At 39.0% G+C, this 21,273-nt stretch overlaps 1 protein-coding gene across 7 annotated transcripts in view; it reads left to right on the top strand.

Moving 5' to 3' along the window:
- Nucleotides 1-21,273, top strand: part of BICD1 (BICD cargo adaptor 1) — a 228,553-nt gene that overhangs the window by 135,414 nt on the left and 71,866 nt on the right. For 6 of the 7 annotated variants that reach the window (XM_073877732.1, XM_073877734.1, XM_073877733.1 and 3 more), the window contains exon 3: nucleotides 19,821-19,973. In XM_073877732.1, the coding sequence (XP_073733833.1) occupies nucleotides 19,821-19,973 (153 nt within the window). Of the gene's footprint in view, nucleotides 1-19,820; nucleotides 19,974-20,059; nucleotides 20,189-21,273 lie in introns of those variants that run through there. The other variant, XM_073877735.1, reaches the window with a different exon arrangement.

Genomic DNA, 21,273 nt, shown 5'->3' with positions numbered 1-21,273 from the left:
GAATTTTTTAATGACATTTAATAACATTTTCTTATTTCTAGTTTACTCTATTGTAAGAATACAGTATATAATATATATAACATACAAAATATCTGTTAATTGACTATTCACGTTCTTGGTAAGGCTTCCAGCCAAGAGTAGGCTATTAGTTGTTAAGTTTTTGAGTTTTTAGGGGAGTTGAAGTCTGCACCATGGGATGTTCATTAGTGGTCCTAACCCCCACATTGCGCAAGGGTCAACTGTATATGCTAAAATTCTTGGCTTTGACTTTGCCAATGCTACTTAGTTTTGTTTGCTTAAAATTGACTTGTTGTAAGCCAGTCATGTCTTTCTCAGGTCCTAACATATATTAGTTTATGATTAAATTTGATCTAAAATATCATTACTTATATTTTCAATTTATTAATGAAAGAGATTAAAATAATGATGAACAAAACATCTTGACATATTAATAGTAATAAAATAATACAGTTTATCTTTACATTTTGAATATAATTGATACTATTTTTGTCTTATAACTGATTCTTTACAAAGAGCAGTTCTGGCTTACTGAAAAATTCACATTTTAGAAGTCTTTCAGTCTAAGTGTTTCTAGAGAATGGGAGCTTTACTAAAATCATAAAGGTTTGATGGAGATGAAATTAAGTGAGGTACCACAAATAATGAAAGCTATCTCACACATACCTTTTTTTTTTTTTTTTTGGGTAGAGAAGGATGGGTGGTACAGAAGGAGGGGGAGAGAGAATCTTAAGCAGAATCCCCACCCAGCATAGACACGGGGTTTTATCTCATGACCTGAGCCAAAATCAAGAGTTGGACGCTTAATTGACTGTACCCCCCAGGTGCCACAAATCTCACACGTATCTTGATTGACTAAATAGTAGATGGGAACATATTTTATCTCACTATTTAGATCTCACTAAAATGTTAAATAAGCAAAGCAAAAAGTAATTACCAGAGTTTTTAGGTAAAAGTATGACAAGATAAAAAAAAGTGAAACTCTGGAATAATCTTAAGAAATATCCATACACCTCCAAGCACACTGAAAGTTTGTTTGGTTAATAGTGACTCTTAATATATATTTTATAGTATTGCCTGGGCCTTGACCCGCAGACTAAATGCAGACATTTCTCAGTCATTTTCAGGTTTGTTGCCTAAGATGCTAATCGAAATTCAGGGCAGGGAAAAATACATCACTGGCCTTTGGGTATCTATGAAAGGCCTTCTTATTAGACTTTGTTTAGTATGAAAGCTTCTCTTCTCTGCCAAGTGAGAGTGACCCTATGTGTGAAGTGTGTTCAGTGGGGTCTTCAAGAACAACATAGATACCAGTTGCTCACCCGCCAGAAGCCATCATGCTTTCTTCAAGAGGACAGCTCACAAGCTGTATGCGCCCCTGACCAGGTGCCAAAAGGAGATGCTTGCTCATGCTTTCCAAAATTCTTTCCCAGGCCTGGGGGAAGGGAGCCATTTTTGAGCCCCTGTGTAGAACTCTGAGTCTCCCAGGAGGTAAAGCATGTTCTCAACCCCCAAACACTCCATTTTCTCCCTGAATTAGGGTCCTTTCTTTGAGCCAAATAAGGATCTGCTTAGGGCTTGAGGGTATGACCCCTTATTTCTCTGTTTGCAGAATGATTCCAGCTTCCTTCTGAGTTTGAGGGCCCACAAAATAAAGAATTCATTTCAGTTTGCGGAGAACTCCTCATTTTCACCTTGTGTATTTTACTCTTTTCCTTTCAGTCTGTTTTCCTTGGCTTTCTGCCTGAATGAAGGCAGGAGATGAAGTTAGGGTGTCTTAATGAAAGGAGCTCAGGGGCACCTGGGTGGTTCAGTCAGTTAAGCAGCTGCCTTCAGCTCAGGTCACGATCCCGGGGTCCTGGGATTGAGCCCCGTGTCGGGCTCCCTGCCTGGTGGGGAGCCTGCTTCTCCCTTTCCCTCTGCCCCTCTGCCTGCTTGTGCCCTCTCTCTCTCAAATAAATAAATAAAAATCTTTAAAAAAAAAAAGAAAAAGAAAAAGAAAGGAGCTCAGACTTAGGGATCTGGGGGACCTGGGTCAAAACCTAGAGCTGTCGTTTCCTACCTCTGTTGATCTACCTCAATTTCCTTAATCTCTCTGGGCCTCAGTTTACTCATTATTGTAGTAAAATATACACTCCAGGTTCTTTTTACTTCACTACTTATACCCTATTTAATTACCAAATACTACTATTACATGTTAGTTATATATGGTTGAATCATATGTTCTCTTGCTGTCTTTTTTTATGCCTGAGAAATTGCTTTCCTATGTCTAATAAGTCATATGTGTGTAGTTAAAACAACTTTTATTACAACATTAAAATAATCAAAGTTTCCCACTTCAATGACAGTGTAAATGGTTGAAAATTCACTTTGAGTGATTGTAAAATAAGTAATGACAATAAAGCAGTTATTTTCATATAAGAGAAAGAGAAAACCACAAGATTTAGAATCTATTTATCTTCACCTGCCAAGAAGGAAAAAATGTTGCTGAGTGTATTTATATATACATACATATATATGTATATCTTTCAAATATAACTGAATTTCTGCTAGTATTTCACCCTGAAATCTATCTGCAAAGATATAATTTATGGGAAAAATGTTCTATTCCAAGTGTTTCTTACTGTTGCAGAGAATGTGAAGAAAATGCCTCAGAATATTTTCTTAGGAAGGTAAAAATTTTCTGCTGCAGTTCATATCCTGGACACCTCTGTTTCAATTCAGGGCTGATTTGTGTTGTCTGCCCTCCAGTAACGGAGCCGCTGTGTCCCGCCTGGGTATGCAGGATTCGAGGGAGGGAGGCTATTGCCTTCTCAGCCTCTGTGTGTTGTCTTCCTGGCTGGTTGCTGGAATTCATCATTATTGCGCTCTGCTTTCCTAGTCTCAGTCTCTGTTTCTATTTGCTTTTACTAAAGTTGCAGCAATTTATACAGGATCAGGTGATTGAAAGGACTCACATGATTCCACAGTGTATATTCACATAAGGCTTTGTAGGGCCAGAAACCTTTCCCTTCCTCACTTCTAGGTTCTTTGGCTGGTCTAATGACTGCATTGACAAAACACTGATTAACAGGAGACAAATTTTGTATGTAAGGGTGCCGCATAAAAAATAGGAGACTCCCCAGCAGTCAGGTAATTGAGGCTTATATGCTATCCTGAGCTAAGGAAGGAGGGGGTAGGGGTCTGAGACTTTAAAGGGTGGAAGATAATTCACAGGAGGATGGGAAGAGCCAGTGTTTGGTAAACAGATATTTGCCATGTCATGTAGATAGTTCTTTCTGGTATAAAAAGTTCTCTCTGGTAATATCTCTCTTCCTGGTATAGGCCCCCTATCTAAATTCTTTAAGGCAGTTCAGGGGGAGGTAAAAAAAAAAAAAATCTTCCTGAGTCTGCTGGGCTCCTGGTTGTCTTCAGCTCCAAATAATCCACATGTCAAAGTGGCACATTCTGGAGTGGTTTATTCTGCCCCCTCTCAGCTTTGATAAACTAAAGGGTGTGGTACAGCAGGAGAAGGAAAACAGGCAGACAGAGAGGTCTGAGCCTTCCAGACATAGCTTCAGGGCCCTTTCTTAATCTCAGTGGATGTGATTTGTGTTCAGGTTATGAACCACTAAAATACACACAAGATACCTGTTTCCAGGGAAGCCAAGACACAAGTTTATAGAAGAGCCTTTTATATCTTGCTGCTCATGTAGCTTAATCCTATTTTTACTCTAACACCCACCTCTGTGTAAAATAGATGCCTCTCTCTCAGGGGTGCCTGGGCGGCTCAGTCAGTTAAGTGTCTGACTCTTAATTTTGGCTCAGATCATGATCTCAGGGTTGTGGAATCAAGACCTGTGTTGGACTCTGAGCTCAGTGAGGACTCTGCTAGGATTCTCTCTCTTCCTCTGCCACTCCCCCCCCTCCGCCCCTGCATGCCCACATGCACGCTCTCTCTCTCTCTCTCTCTCTCAAATAAATAAATCTTTAAAAGATAGATAAAAATAATTTGAAAATCACTTTAATGTACACCATTACCACCTTTTTTGTTCACTTTGTTACCTTTCACAATATCTCTTTTCAATAAAAAATCTATATATAGTGTGTTCCCTTGGTAATGGGACTAAAATTGCTTATCATAATCAACGACTTTGATCCTGTTGATGCTATTTATCTCTTTGGTTAATTAGATCATTCTTTACAGTAAGATCACAGGAAAGTATGAGAAGCTGAGGTGAAGGGGTAACTGCTAAAGATTGAACTATTTCTGGAATATGTGTGAACCCAGCCTTCATGTTTATTGTACAATGTAGATTCAAATCTAGTTAGTGTCTTACCTAAATTTCCCCTTTCCATTTAATAAATTATCACAGTAATTGTGTAATCGGGGCAGCATATATATTTATAGTTATAAGGAGATACGATCAGAAAACTGTCATACCATCATTCATTATGGTGATTTATATCTTTAAATTTAAGAAAGAGAAATTAAAAGAAAAATCAAACAACTAAGCAAGAGGTAAGTAGACTACTTTGGGAAATGATCATGGTTTCCTGATTTCAAAGTTGGTTATAGAAAAGACAAAAGATTCCAATATTTATGTGTATAAAAAGCTCATTCCAAAACAGATCAGTATATTCAGGTTACAATACCCAGGTCACAAAGCCACAGTTTATTGATAAAAAATAACTTGCAGCTATTGAAGGAAATTTAAACAATCATGCTTTCCTGTGAAATGTAGTATCACAATTACGAGATCTGATATTTGCTGGATATATGCCAGCACAATGTAGTACTTTGCTGATGTAGAGTGAAATATGTTTTGTGCTATAGTAAAGCTGTCTGTAGACTTCGAAAAACAAAGATATTTTATTAGCAGTTACCAGCTGTTTAAAATCTTCCACACAGTCTTAAAAGACCACATATTATATGATTGCATTTATATGAAATGTCCAATAGAGGCAAGTAGTTGCCTAAGTCTGGAAAAGATGGGGTGGGCTGTGAGGGGGGTAGCTAAAAGGTATGGAATTTACTTCTGAAGTAATAAAAATGTTCTAAAATTGATTGTGGTGATGGTCTCAACGCTGTGACTATATTAAGAACCACTGAATTTTACATTTTAAATGGGTGGATTATAGGTATGTGAATTGTATCTTAATAAACTTGATACCAGGGGTGCCTGAGTGGTGCAGTTGGTTAAGCAGCCAACTCTTGGTTTCTGCCCAGGTCTGATCTCAGGGTCATGAGATCGAGCCCCACATAGGGCTCCATGCTCAGCGCTGAGTCTGCTTCAAATTCTCTCTCCCTCTGCCCCTCCTGCTCATGCTGTCTCTCAAATAAATAATATCTTTAAAAAAAATTGATACCAAAAAAAATCTTACACAAAAAGCTTTCCTGTAAAACGCATGTTCCACTCAACTAAGATACAATGCAAATGTTTTACATCTATTTTTTTTTAATTTAGAATAATGTCTGTGGGACGTCTGGGTGGCTCAGTCAGTTAAGGGTCTGCTTTCAGCTCAGGTCTTGATCCTGGAGTCCTGGGATCGAGCCCCGCATCAGGCTTTCTCCCTCTGCCACCTGCTCTTGCTCTCTCTCTATCTCAAATAAATAAATAAAATCTTTAAAAAATAGAGTAATGTCTGAATTCTTTTAATGTACTTTTATACAAACAAAAGGAAAAAACTACAAATCAAGATATAAGATAGTCATATTTTATTTATTTTGTGCCATTTATTTCAAATGTTTACAACAAAAGGACAGATTTTACTTTGCTGTCAAGATTTTGCTTTTGATAAATATTTGAAATGAGGCAGTGAAATGTGAACTGCTTGTGAAATGGGTTGGTCCTTGGCTTCTTTCTACTGGAGGCAGATATCCAATGGGAAAGATGACTTTGTTGCTTCAAATTCAGTCTAGCATCGTTAACTCATCATAGTACCACTTTCTTCAGAGCAAGATTTATGTACACCTCAAAGTGAGAATTAGAGTCTTGGTTTTGTTATAGCTATTACTCTTCTCTTACTTTTAAGTTTTAAGTTTTTATTTAAATTCCACATTGGTTTCAGGAGTAGAATTTAGTGATTCATCACTTATATACAACACCTAGTGCTCATCATAACAAGTGCCCTCCTTAATGCCCATCACCTATTAAACCCATCCCCTGTCCACCTTCCCTCCAGCAACCCTCAGTTTGTTATCTATAGTTGAGAGTTTGTTTTATGGTTTTCCTTTCTCTTTGTTTTCCCCTGTGTTCATCTGTTTCATTTTTTTAATTCTACATGAGTGACATTATATGGTATTTGTCTTTCTCTGACTTATTTCACTTAGCATAATAACTCTAGTTCCATCCACGTCATTGCAAATGGCAAAATTTCATTCTTTTTCATGGATGAGTAATAGTCTATGTATATATACACCTCATCTTCTTTATCCATTCATCAGTCGATGGACATTGGGCTCTTTCCATTATTTGGCTATTGTTGATAATGTGCTGTAAACTTCAGGGTGCATGTATCCCTGCAAATCAGTGTTTTCAGGTCTTTAAGGTAAATGCCTAGTAGTACAATTGCTGGGTCATAGATTAGTTCTATTTTTAACTTTCTGAGGAACCTCTATACTGTTTTCTAGAGTGGCTGCACCAGTTTTCATTCCCAATCAACAGTGTAAGAGGGTTCCCCTTTCTCTGCATCTTTGCCAACATCTATCGTTTCCTGGGTTTTTCATTTTAGCCATTCTGATAGTGTGAGGTAGTCTCTGGTTGTAGTTTTGATTTGTATTTCCCTGATGGGATGAGTGATGTTGAGCATCTTTTCATGTGTCTCTTAACTATCTGACTGACTTCTTTGGAAAAATGTCTATTCATGTCTTCTGCCCATTTCTTAACCGGATTGTTTTTTGGGAGTTGAGTTTGGTAAGTTCTTTTTTTTTAAGATTTTATTTATTTATTCGACAGAGAGATAGCGAGAGCAGGAACACAAGCAGGGAGAGTGGGAGAGGGAGAAGCAGGCTTCCTGCAGAGCAGGGAGCCCGATGTGGGACTCGATCCCAGGACACTGGGATCAAGACCTGAGCCGAAGGCAGACGCTTAATGACTGAGCCACCCAGGCACCCAAGTTTGATAAGTTCTTTACAGATTTTGGATACTAACCTTTTATCAGATATGTCATTATCAAATATCTTCTCCCATTCTGAAGGTTGCCTTTTAGTTTTGTTGATTGTTTCCTTCACTGTGCAGAAGTTTTTTTATCTTGATGAAGTCACAGTAGTTCATTTTTGCTTTTGTTTCCCTGGCCTCTGGCAACGTGTCTAGTAAAAAGTTGCTACGCCCTAGGTCGAAGAGGTTGCTGCCTGTTTTCTCCTCTAGGATTTTCATGGTTTCAGGTCTCACATTTAGGTCTTTCATCCATTTTGAATTTTTTTGTGTGTCTGGTGTAAGAAAGTGGTCCAGTTTCATTTTTCTACATGTTGCTGTACAATTTTCCCAACACCGTTTGTTGAAGAGACTGTCTTTTCCATTGGATATTCTTTCCTGCTTTGTCTAAGATTAGTTGATATATGTCAAAGATACAGTTGTGGGTCCATTTCTGGGTTTTCTATTCTGTATTATTGATCTGTGTGTCTTTTTGTACCAGTCCCATACTGTCTTGCTGACCACAGCTTTGTAATATAACTTGAAGTCTGGAATTGTGATGCCTCCATCTTTTCTTTTCTTTTTCAGGATTTCTTTGACTATTCAGGGTCTTTTGCGGTTCCATACAAATTTTAGGATTGTTTGTTCTAACTCTGTGAATGATGCTGGTGGTATTTTGATAGGAATTACATTAAATGTGTAGATTGCTTTGGGTAGTATAAACATTTTAACAATATTTGTTCTTCTAATCCATGAACATGAAATGTTTTTCCATTTCTATGTGTCATCTTCAGTTTCTTTCATAAGTGTTCTACAGTTTTCAGAGTACAGATCTTTTACCTCTTTGGTTAGGTTTATTCCTAGGTATCTTATGGGTTTTGGTGCAGTTGTAAATGGGATTGATTCCTTGATTTCTCTTTCTGCTGCTTCATTATTGGTATATAGAAATGCAACAGATTTCTGTACATTGATTTTGTATCCTGTGACCTTACATTGTTTATCAGTTCAAGCAATTTTTCAGTGGAATCTTTTGGGGTTTCTACATACAGTATCATGTCATCTGCAGATAGTGAGAGTTTGAGTTCTTCTTTGCTGGTTGGATGCCTTTTATTTCTTTTTGTTGTCTGATTGCTGAAGTTAGGACTTCCAGCATATGTTAAGTAACAATGGTGAGAGTGGACATCCCTGTCGTGTTCCTGACCGTAGAGGGAAGCTCTCAGTTTTTCCCCATTGAGGATGATATTAGCTGTGGGTTTTGTGGGGGGGGGGGGGTTGCATATGGCCTTTATGATGTTGAGGTATATTCCCTCTATCCTTACTTTGTTCAGGGTTTTTATCAAGAATGGATGCTGTACTTTGTCAAATGCTTTTTCAGCATCTATTGAGGGGATCATATGGTTCTTATCCTCTCTCTTATTAATGTGGTGTATCACGTTTTGTTTTTGTTTTTCTTTCTAAGGAGTGTTCTTTTTTTTAAAGATTTTATTTTATTATTTATTTGAGAGAGAGAGAACAGAGGGAGAGTGAAAGGAGAAGCAGACTCCCCACTGAGTGGAGAGCCTGATGCGGGGCTTTATCCCAGGACCCTGAGATCATGACCCCTGCCGAAGGCACTTAACCAACTGAGCCACCCAGGCGCCCCCATGTGGTGTATCATATTGATTGATTTGCTAATACTGAAACATCCTTGCAGCCAAGGAATAAATTGCACTTGATCATGGTGAATGATTCTTTTAATTTACTGTTGGATTCGATTTGCTAGCATCTTATTGAAAATTTTTGCATCCATGTTCATCAGGGATATTGACCTGTAATTCTCTTTTTAATGGGGTCTTTGTCTGGTTTTGGAATCAAGGTAATGCTAGCCTCGTAGAATGAGTTTGAAAGTTTTCCTTCCATTTCTATTTTTTGGAAAAGTTTGAGAAGAATAGGTATTAACTCTTCTTTAAATGTTTGGCAGAATTCCCCTGGAAAGCCATCTGGCCCTGAACTTTTGTTTATTGGGAGATTTTTGATTCCTGATTCAATATCTTTGCTAGTCTGTTCAAGTTTTCTACTTCTTCCTATTTGAGTTTTGGTAGTTTATATGTTTCCAGGAATTTATCCATTTCTTCCAGATTGTCCAATTCGTTGGCATATAATTTTTCATACTCTTATAATTGTTTGTATTTCTGTGGTGTTGGTTGTTATTTCTCCTTTTTTTGGTTGTTATTTCTCCTCTCTCGTTTGTGACTTTATTTGGGTACTTTTTTTTTTTTTTTTTGGTAAATCTTGCCAGAGGCTTATCAATTTTATTAGTTTTTTCAAAGAACCAGCTCCTGGTTTCATTGATCTGTTCTGCTTTTTAAGTTTCTATATCATTTATTTCTGCTCTGATCTTCATTATTTCCCTTCTGCTGGTTTCAGGCTTCATTGTTGTTCTTTTTCTAGCTCCTCTAGGTGTAAGGTTAGGTTGGTTATTTGAGATTTTTCTTGCTTCTTAAGGTAGGCCTGTATTGCTATTTACTTCCCTCCTATGACAATTTTTGCTGCATCCCAAAGGTTTTATTTTTTTTTAAGATTGATTTATTTGTTTTAGAGAGAGAGAGCAAGAAAGAACATGAGTGGGGGGAAGGGCTGAGGGAGAGGAAGAGAGAGAATCAGAGAATCCCAGGCAGGCTCCACGCTCAGCACAGAGCCAGACACAGGGCTTGATCTCACAACCCTGAGATTATGACCTGAGCCAAAATCAAGAGTCAGACACTTAACCAACTGAGCCACCCAGGCGCTCTTGCATCCCAAAGGTTTTGGACCATCATATTTTCATTATCATTTGTTTCCATGTATTTTTTATTTATTCTTTAATTTTCTGGTAGCCCATTTGTTCTTTAGTAGCATGTTGTTTAACCTCCATGTATTTGTGGTATTTCCAAACTTTTTCTTATGGTTGACTTCAAGTTTCATAGCATTGTGAACTATGCATGTGAAACTATGCATGGTATGATCAATATTTTTGTACTCGCTGAGCCTGATTTGTGACCTAGAATGTGATCTTTTCTGGAGAATGTCTCACGTGCATTCAAAAAGAATGTGTATTCTGGGGCGCCTGGTTGGCTCAGTCGTTAAGCGTCTGCCTTTGGCTCCAGGTCATGATCCCAGGGTCCTGAGATCGAGCCCCGCATGGGGCTCCCTGCTCCGCGGGAAGCCTGCTTCTCCCTCTCCCATGCCCCCTGCTTGTGTTCCCTCTCTTCGCTGTGTCTCTCTCTGTCAAATAAATAAAATCTTAAAAAAAAAAAAAAAGAATGTGTATTCTGCTGCTTTAGGACGAAATGCTGTGAATATATCTGTTAAGTCCATCTGGTGCAGTGTGTTATTCAAAGCCATTGTTTCCTTGTTGATTTTCTGCATAGATGATCTGTCCATTGATGTAAGTGGGGTGTTAAAGTCCCCTACTATTATTGTATTATTATCAATGAGCTCCTTTTTGTTTGTTATTAGTTGTTTTATATATATCAGTACTCCCATATTGGGGGCATAAATACTTAAAATTGTTAGATCTTCTTCTTGGATAGTCTCCTTTATTATGATATAGTGTCCTTCTTCATCTCATTACAGTCTTTGGTGTAAAATCTAGTTTGTCTGATATAAGTATTGCTACTCTGGCTTTCTTTTGACTTCCAATGGCAAGTTTTAAGTAGGTGTGCTCTGGTCTACTTCTTAAAAGAGACCTGATGCTATTTCCACTAGAGCTGAAGCTTTGCAGCACTCTATGGTCAATAGACTGGTACATGTGGGGAGCTTGTGTTGATCTCTGTGGGAGGGGCCCATTGCATTTGTTCTCAGGCACACTTGCTCAAGAAAAGCAGCACCTGTAGAGCACAGTGGGGGTGGGGGCTTGGTGTAAGTGGTTTAGGCTGCCACTGTTGTTGCTGTGTTGCTTATTGAAGTTAGTTTATGCTGAAGGATGGAGAAGAGAAAGGGTGCCAGCCTCCTCCCTCGGCCCCAGACAGGGGAGTTTGCACCTGCCTATCCAGGAAGCCCTCCCAGAAGAGCAGACAATCTCCTCTTGTGTATTCTAGGCATCCCTCAGATCCATGCCTCCACCTTTTCTGTGTCCGGGTCACCTGCCCACCCAGCAGTGCAGGCTTTGTCCCTCTTGTATAGTCACTCATTTATGGCCAATCAGGACTTGATCATCTTGTCTTACCCTTTTTTATATCCATCTACTCCTCTACTTTCAATTTTATGCCATTATTTAAATCTGATGGTCCATTCAGCCCTTGGCAGTTGCAAGGGATAAGGAGCTTGGTGGTTTATCCCATTCAGCTGTACAGATACTATCATTTTTTACTGTCTCAGAGTAACATTTTTCAATGATTTGGTCTGCGGGTTGTTCAAAATGTTTCTTTAAAAGGCAGAAGTCTTGTGGTCAAATAAATTTAGCAAATGCTGCATACCATGTCTTCCTCTTACAAAGTCTCAAAGCACACTAGCAAATGAAGGGCTCTGAGAAGTCCAGAAGTAAAAGAAAGAAGAAAAGAAAGAAAGAAAGAAAGAAGAAAAAGAAAAAGAAAGAAAGAAAGAAAGAAAGAAAGAAAGAAAGAAAGAAAGAAAGAAAGAAAGAAAGAAAGGAAGAAAAAGAAAGAAAGGGAGGGAGGAAGGAAGGAAGGAAGAAAGGGAGGGAGGGAGGAAGGGAGGGAGGGTAGGTAACTTTATTTAACCTACTATTTTCTAAACTTACTTTTGAATGCCTTCTAGTAACCCTATATAGAGCTAGCCTACTTTAAAACTCACTGTGGGAAATGCTGTCTTGAAGTTTTAATTCTCTCCTCCTTTGTTACTCTTTCTCAGCCATGACAAATCTCCTTATATTAACTTTTTCTTGCTGAGCGTGTTTGTTTTAAGCCACATTTCAAACATGCCCTATTTGTTTTTCCTATTTATTAAGTCTGGACTGTATTTGAAGATGCTGACTCTTTGGTGCTCTGGATATTGTGTTCCCTTGTAAAATCCACATTACTACCTGATAGAGCAATAGGATTTGTCTTATTGTGATTTTGGATTAAGATCCTTCTATGTCCATCAGTTTGTTATCACAGAGATGTGCTGTTCTGTTCCTCATTAATTGTATCCATTCTTATAAGAGATAACATCCCAAGTCATGTCAGTCACATATACCTACAGTAAATGAGTTTATCAGATCTTTTCTTAGTGAAAATTTCTAGAGGTGGAATAAAGTATAAACATATATGGAATGGGTGTCACCAATAAGGGTTTTTTTTAACGCTAGAGAATTTTACATGGGACTTGCTTTGTAGGTGTGGTTTTTTTTTTTCTTCAATCTGTGAACTTAGATGTATAAAATATGCTCATCCCTAAAAAAGGTTTCCCCAGCTTTCCTTCATGCTACCACTAATCCTATCCAGACTGGAAGTGATAAGTTGAGCTCTAGGATACAAATACCATGACTGATATGCCCCCCTGGATCCTGGGGCACTGTGGTGAACAATTACTGACAAAATTCCTGTTCTCATGGCTCTTACATCCAGTGGGGGGGAAATAGCCAATAAGCAAACAAATAAATAGGTAGTGATAAACACTTTTCAGACCATTAACACAGGGTTATTTGAGTGTGACTGGGTGGCAACTTTAGATTGAATGATCAGGGAAAACTTCTTATAGAGATGACATTTAGGTTGAGATCCTAATGAAGAATAGCAATGTGAACAAGGAGAAGGGAATTGAAAATGTGAAACTCTGAAGCAGGACCCAGCTTGAGATGGTTGAGACCAAAAAGGCCAGGGAAAGGAGCCTCATGGATGAGTAGTAGGAGAAAGTGAGATGATGAGCTCTTTAAGGGAGGCAGGAGTCAACGCCCATGGGGTTCTGTTAGCCCTGGTAAGGATTTGACAATCATTAGCATATAGGTGGTATATTGAAAGCCAAAGACTTGGACAAGTTTGCCTTTGGGTAGTGAGTAGACAGAAAAGGGAGGGGCTCAGTATAGATTTGGAAAGGTCAACATTTAGAGGTTGAGCAGAGAAGGATGGGGAGAAAGTCAGAAGGGACTGCAATAACCAGTGAGGTTAGTTTAGATGTCTGAAAAGCCAACAGGAGAAAGTGTTTCAAAAAGGAGGGAGTGGTAAATGCTGTTGACGAAATGGAGTAAGAGGAAAACATGGGTGTGCTGAGTTCAGTGGCAACATGCAAGTCATTGATGACTTTGACAAGAGCAGGTTCAGTGTTCATCAGAATGGACTGAAGACAAATGTGATCTGAGAAAGGACGATCATGGATATAGAAATAGAAATACAGATACAAAGGTCAAGGTTTGTTTGTTTTAAGGCAGGATTTATTATCTTTAAACTATATAGAGTAGATTGGAAGAAATTAAGATGAGAATGGGAATAGGAGCCACACCTCCTTGCCTCCCTCCCCTCTCCCCATACTACCACCACCAAGGAAATGTGAGGCAAGATCCTTGGGAGGGAAGGAGAAACTGAAAATAGGAAAAGAGAGAAGCAGGAAACTTACTACATTGTGGACACAGAGTATGGCCACTAGGGCTTAAGGCCTGTTGAATTTGAGAGATTCAGGACTTTTTTGGTTTTTTAATTGATCCCTCCTACCAGAAACCATTCTAATCCACAAAGCAACCCCCAGAGGTAGTTCCCCCTACAGGACAAGAAGCAGACATGGAGAAGTAAATAAACTTGGCCAAGGTTAGTAAGTGTTGGAGTTCGGCTTTGGACATGTTTAGCTTTGGGCATGCAAGACAGAGTTAGGCTTTATGATCGAGAGAGAGGGATGCAAGGGAGTTAAATGTGTTGGTAAGAGAGTGCATGACAACAGTGGGATTGAAGCTGGGTGAGGAGGGAATTGAAGACCCAAGGTCCTAGGTAATGAGCAAGTTGGAGGTCAAAGGTGGAAGAGTGGCTGGGTTGGGAGAACTGGAGATGATTTGGAAGAATAGGAGGTGTGGTTATTGGTGACAACATCACAGAATGAGTGGCTGATGTGGGATAGAAGAGCAGATCACCTGAGCTGAGGTCGAGGAAGTGGGAGGTCAGGGCCTGTCCCACGGATTGTGTCATCCAGGAGCCTCATCCTTCTTTCCTTGCAAAAGAAACTCAAAGTCTTGTGCTCATGGAATCCTCAGATGAAGTGTGTGCCTGTCCTAGGGCATGGAGGGTTAGGGCAGTGCAGACAGCAGCGTCAGCGGGCTCCCTTGGGTTAGAGTGTCACCCCTTTCCCTCTCTGTCCCCCACCCCTAACCTACCCCAGGCCAGGCATTCTTGGCCCCAGGGCGGAGAATTCTTGGCTGGGGAGAGGCAAAGAGAACAATGGTCCACTCCTCTCACCAACAAGAGAAGTGTTCACTTTTGGCCAAGTGAAGGAAAATAAAATAAGCAAACTGCCTGGCAGTGGCAACTCTGTGGGAGAGAAGTGAGAAGTACCTGCTCCGTTCCCCTCTCCAGCGTCCTCCCCTTGGACCGGTGCGGCTGTTCTCCTTTACTCCACTCACAGATCAGAAGTTCCGGCTTTGACTATCCAAGTTAATGCTACTTATAACTGTTTATAAGCCACGTCACTAACGCTCACGTTCATTTTGTTGTGGTTGTCTTTTCTTCTTACTGCTCGATGTAGGTATCTTTATCCTTACTCTGTTTTTTTTTCTTCATTTCTTATGTCAACCATTCTAACTGCAATGTCTCTCCACATTTCCCATCATCCCTCACTTTGGGCTCTTGGAGCGGCTGCTCAGCCCATTTTCTGTGGCTCTTTCTTTTTACAGCCCACCGTCCCTGCTCTCAGCAGGGTCACTTGCCAAAACATAGGTCTGATCACATGGCTGCTTTGCTTGAGAGACTTTGATGGTTCTCCAAATTATTTTGTTTGACATAGAATTTCCTGCAAAATCGTCTCAAGTTACTTTGCTCCAACCACACCAAACTGCACTATTTTCTAAACCTCAGCCCAGTTAAGAACTTTAAAGGTTCTAAGCACTGAAAACATTTTGCTTCTTTTCCTACCCTATAGATTAACAACATTAGTCTGTAATTTAACATTTTATTGTGTGAAATAATGTGGAACTTAGACATAAGCTGAAAATAATTGGCTATTTTCTAGATTTTTGTGAATTTCTCTTTCTGTCTCTCTGTTAGTGCTCTATCTTTACTGATCCCCCAAGAAATGCCCAATTTGACTATTGGGTATTTTAACACTGCCCTCAACACAAATATGACTCAGCTTTTGTTTCAGAAGTTTACTTCTGACTGGAAAGTCTGTCCTCCTTATTGATTTTGTTAACTCTACTTGTCTTTCAAGGTTCTGCTCAAATGTAACTTCCTTCATAAAGCTTTTGCTGACTCACCCAGGAGTAATTGATTGCTCAGCCTTGTGGTATGAACCTCTAACAGCACTTGTTCTGTTGTGTTATGGTAAATTATCTGTGTGTCTGGAATCTCTGCTCCTATCCCCATGTTACAGCATTAAATCCTCACAATGACCACATAATGTTAAGTATTAGGATCCCCATTTTACAGATGAGTAAACGGAAGGGTTTGTCGCCCATGTCATATAAGCTATTATTAAGACCTAATGTGACAATGAATATAATTAATTTTTTTTAAAAGACTAAGCTATATAGCTGGGAGGCATTATTCTTTATACATTACTTTTGTTATGAAAAATAGAAACATGTTTCTATTTTCTTCTTGCGAAAAATAGAATTTATTATTTCTACATAAAGAAATCCTTTTAATATCAGTTAAAACTAAGAATGCCACGTTCTGCATGGAGCACTGGGTGTTATGAACAAACAATGAATCATGGAACACTGCATCAAAAACTAATGATGTAATATATGGTGATTAACATAACAATAAAAAATTAAAAAAAAAAAAAACTAAGAATGCCACTATGCTCAGGTGCAATGCAAATCATGAGGATAGTCTACCCCAAACGTTTCAGGTTCATCTGCTCTTCCTGAGGAGGAGTTGGAGCTCAGGTCCCTGGAGGTGAAAGGCTAAAGCATTCCCTGGTTGTACCTTTTTCTCCCCTTTCTCTCCTGCTTTATTTTCTCACTCTCATTATTCTTTATGGGGGTTTTTAGTAGAGCTCAGCACCATCTTATCCCAGGAATAAAAAATTGTAGTAGATAAGTGTATGTTGAGTGGCACAAAAAACAACAGGAATAATCTTTTAAATTTATTATGGAAGCAAAGAATATTGCCCGTAGAATGTAATCTTTGGCAGTTCAAAAAACAAGGACTTCTAGCAAAATTCTTAAGACCAGTTTTCTTCCTTTGGGCCTTATGTCTGTTTCGTTGTTAGCTAGTCTTTCAACTTAACCAGTCTCTCGGCCACACTCTCCCTTTTCCTTAATTAACATCAGGAGTCTTCATTAGATGTTTTATGGTTTGTTTGTTAGTGATCCTCGTTAGCTTTGCTGTGGCCTTAAATTTGTTTGACATTTACTATCTTACTGTGTAGGATTTTATGGTTATTTCTCAGTGTGTACAAGCTAGGCTTCTGGCCATTACATTTTTTACAGTGTATACATTTACATTTTATAGAATCTCTTGTATCCAATATTTTTCTTTACAATTTTATATAAATGACTGGCATCCAGTTTGTCAGGCTTCTTCATATCTTTGTGTAGGTAAATATGGAAAACTAAATAAATATATATCATTCAGTTAATGGTAAGTTTTTCAAGAAATAGAAAAGTATTATATTAAGGTATTCTGTTTCTGCAAAATAAAAGAATTTAATGAAATGTTGTAATTTGGCTTTGTAGCCAAACTCTTTTTTTTATTCTACACCTATTGAATACATATGTTCAAAGTATTGTCCAAGGACCGGGGAATAAAGTAACATTTCTGCCTCCAAGTTGCTGGACTAGTGAAAAGATTATAACAAGTCTAGTTATTTCACAGATCTAGGTATGTTTTATTTCAAAGTGTGTTATTCTCCCTTTGTTCCCCGCTCTAAAACAATGCAAGACAAGAAGCCATCATCCCAGCAACAATATTCTTCTTTAAATTTTGTGCCAACCATTTGTATTCCTGTAATTTGCCAGGTTATTAGGGACACATTGATTAGCAATACAGAAGAAGTTCATTATGTTCAGATCAAAAAGGAAATTTAATAAATGTAAAAAAGGTAAGTGAATGGTTTTGAGTAAACGTTAGTGCTATTCTGTCAACGGTGATTTTTTTGAGTATCTACTGTATGCTAAATGCTGATATATAAAGTAAATCATGTAGGGTGAAGGCCAGGGAGCTGTCTCATCTTGGCTGTTCAGGGAAGGCCACTCTGAGGAGAATGACATTTGAATTGAGATCTAAATGACAAGTAGAAGCAGAAGAGTTTTTTGACCTGGGTCCTAAGAGTCTGTGGATAGAATTCAGGAGACTTGGTGGGATGCTTGGATGGGAAAAATAATTTCATTTCTGTTTTCACTAGACTGACTGAAATTTAACATTTTCTTCCATTTGAATGTATCCTATGTGAATACCTCAGCAGCATTAGCATCACCTGTGACTTTGTGATTGGTATTTTCATACCACATCTCAGGTATTTTGAAATACCATCACTGCTTTGCAATGATGGTATTTCTGAGATCTGCCACTAAATCTGATTAATACATTGTGTTAATCAAGAAGCGCGCATAATTACACTATTGGTTGTATAATCACCGAACACGTAGAACAGACAATACCCCATGATTCTGTGGCTCAGTCACATGGGTTGTACTCAGCTGATGAGTTCTTATGGACTTGCCCGGGGTCACTCCCATAGCTGCTGTCTCCCAGGCACTCAACCCAGCCAAATAGCCCAAGAAGTCTCACTCCCATGCTCAGCAGCTGGGGCTGACTGTGGGCTGGGCCACATGGCTGCAGCAGGCTGTCCTGGCTTCTTCATTCTGTGTCAGTGTTCCAAGAGAGCGAAAGCCACCAGGCCTCTTGGGGCCAAGGCTCAAAAGTCCCACTCACTTCTACCGCCTTCTGTGGGTCAAAGCAAGTCAGAGGCCAGCTCAGAGTCAGTTTGAGAGGAGACTCCACAGGGAAGTATGATTAATTTGGGACCATTACTGTGATAAACTAACTGATTACCATATCATAATTTTTTTTAAATATTGTATTAACAATATAATCGGTATCCTTTTAATCCTTTTACGCTACAAGCGAGGAAAGTTTCCCTCCTCTCTTTGGCTGGGCCAAAGAATTAAACTGACATAAGATAGATAAACAAGAAGAAGGCATACAAATTAATTTAATTGTTGTATGTGTACGCAGGAGTCTTTAGAAGGAAAATAAGGACCCAAAGAAGCCCTTAGGCCCCAAAACTTATATGCCTTTTTTACACAAAGAACGATGAATTGTGGGGATGTGACAAGATATGATAAATTAGGCTAGGGGCAGTAAGTTGTGGGACAGTGACTAGGAAATGTGTGGGGAAACTAATGGAAGATCAGAGTTATTTTAATAGGTTTGTTTGTACAAGTGCATTTTGGTGCCAACTCCCAGTGTCTGCTGATAAGACCGTTCTTCTCTTCTGGTATAGGGAGAGCACCTTTGTCAGGGGAAATTTTGTGTCCTGCTTTCAGGTAGAAAGAGGGAGGGCCGAGAGCCCTTCCTGCATCTCCTGTTTCTCAAGGGCCTGCAGCTCAAAATAATCAGGACGTCAAAATGGCATATTTTGGGGTGGCATGCTCTGAACCCTTTCACTTCCCTTTAAAATATTATCCTGAGAAGACCTTCATCACCTTCAGCATGTTGTCTAAGAGAGTCATGGCGCAAATGAGGTTAAGAACCGCTGATCTGGAGGCAGGGAGTTCTGGGAGGGGAAGTGCAAAGCCTCAAGGCAGGAGCAAGCTGGCAAGTCCAGCCTGGTCGGGGAGCACAGGGAAAGCTACTGAGGCCGAAGCAAGTGGTGACCAAGGGCTGAAAAAAGGCAGTTCAGACCATGTGGCTTATTGGGAAACTTGTGGTTGGACACTCCCCCACCCCCCGGAGTATGGAAAGTTGGTATTGTATGCATACTAATCTATAATTTTCTTTTATATTTCACAATATTTTGTGGCTATATTTCTCTTTTAGTATATAAAGCTCCTCATTTTTTTCTCATTCTTTTTAATAATTTTATAATGCTCAATTCAATGGATGCATGATTATTTATTTCATTGTTTCCCCAATAGCAAACATTTAGACTGTTTCCAATTCTTTGTGTAAATATACATGGATTTATTTTTCTCTTTTATTTACCTCTATGAAAATATACTGCAGAGTGATTTTTTGATGTAGAATTGCTGGATCTTGTGTATGTGCTTTTAAAAGTTTTGACAGGGGCGCCTGGGTGACTCAGTCATTAGGCATCTGCCTTCGGCTCAGGTCATGATCTCAGGGTCTTGGGATGGAGCCCCACATCGGGCTCCCTGCTCAGCAGAGAGCCTGCTTCTCCCTCTCCCTCTGCTTGTGCTCTCTCTGTCAATCTCTCTCTCTCTCTCTCTGTCAAATAAATAAATAAAATCTTTAAAAAAAAGTTTTGACAGATATCACTACATTGCTATTCAAAAGAAGGTGGTCCTGACTTCTGTTCTATGAGGTGTTTTTATTATTATCTTTAACCACCAAGAGATCTGCACATTATTAAGTCTAGAATAAGAAAGTTTTATATTGACTGTTTATTCCGTTGTTTCAGAACAATGAGATGGTGGAGCTACAGAGAATACGGATGAAGGATGAAATCCGAGAATACAAATTCCGAGAGGCCCGCCTCCTTCAGGACTACACTGAGCTGGAAGAAGAAAATATCACGTTGCAGAAACTCGTGTCCACATTAAAGCAGAACCAGGTAAAGTTCAAGAAATTTTTTAGTTACACTCCAGTTGGAGCCACATCTTCTGACCACTAAGGTTAAATCTTCTTTTTATTTTTCAGAAAGGGACTTGTCAAAATTTGCCTTAATCTTCCTACAATATTTATGTGCTGAAACTTCCCAACCCTCCTATTTAAGCTGACATTTAAAAGACATTTGGCTCTGTGTTAACTTGTTTTAGCTGGAAGTGGAATGTATTATAATCAATTTAACCTGACAACTTCTCGTTAAAAGCAATCCCTGCTTGCTCACTCTGCAATCCCTGCTCGCTCGCTCTCTCTTTCTTTCTGTAAATTACTCTTAAATCATACACAGAAAGGAATTATGAAATATAAATCAATAAGAACAAAATTATAAAAGAAAGATAATATCTCTTTTTTTTTTAGCTATAATGTGACCAAAAACATTGCATGTCTACACTTAAATAAATTTTTTTTTTTGGTAGTGAGGTTTAGATAGCTTTATTTTCCTGATTGGTTTGCATTGTGGTTTGTTACAGTAAGTAACAAAAGTATGTAACTTAGTAAGTAAATTTAGAGGCCAGCCCAGATGTATGCTACTTCTACTTCCTTCCAAAGCTCCTATCTCTATCAAAAACTATTTTTTGGTTTTGATAGATACAAGGGTGAAGAAGGGATAGAGATAACCCAGAAGAAAAAAAAGTGCATGTATTGACACAATTGAAATTTGATTTCTGATCACTGCCACTTCATCCAGCTTTGGAGTGTTGGGGGTAACAAGATATCTGCCCAGGAGCTCAGGGGGTGGTTTCAGACCATTAAAAAGGGTTACCAGGATACCCCCTCTGTTTTTACCTCCGTTCTCCCCTTTAAGCACTGACTCACTGTGCGTGTGTGTACTGAGGGTTGATAGTGGTGTAGGCATCCCAGGTCTCAGCTTGGCTGGGGTCAGTGAGCTCATGGTGAAGAAAATCAGACTGAGAAGACTTTTTTAAGTATGCTCAGAAACTTCTTAAGAAGGGTATTTTTCTTTTTCTTTTTCTTCTTTTTTTGGTTACTGATGAAGAATGCAGAGGATTCGAAGCAAATATACTCGAAGTGCACATATTTGAAGTGGTCATTATTCCCAATTCCTACAAATCCTCTCTGCTCTCTGCACAGGCAGGAGGCTATAGCCTCCCATCCCTGCATGTGGTAGACTAATTTACTCAGGAGGTTAATTTAGGCCATTATTAGGTATTTTTGAAAGTCTGCCAAGGTATCCTATGAGTATTCATTAACCCAGATGCCGTTTCTGTGGGAATTTGTACTATTAG

This window comes from Callorhinus ursinus, unplaced genomic scaffold (genome assembly GCF_003265705.2).
Source record: "Callorhinus ursinus isolate GAN/ISIS: 27379988/994484 unplaced genomic scaffold, GSC_fseal_2.0 scaffold27, whole genome shotgun sequence".
NCBI classification, from domain to species: domain Eukaryota; kingdom Metazoa; phylum Chordata; class Mammalia; order Carnivora; family Otariidae; genus Callorhinus; species Callorhinus ursinus.
Note: the sequence above shows the minus strand (reverse complement) of the source record. Positions and strands in the feature narration are given on the sequence as shown.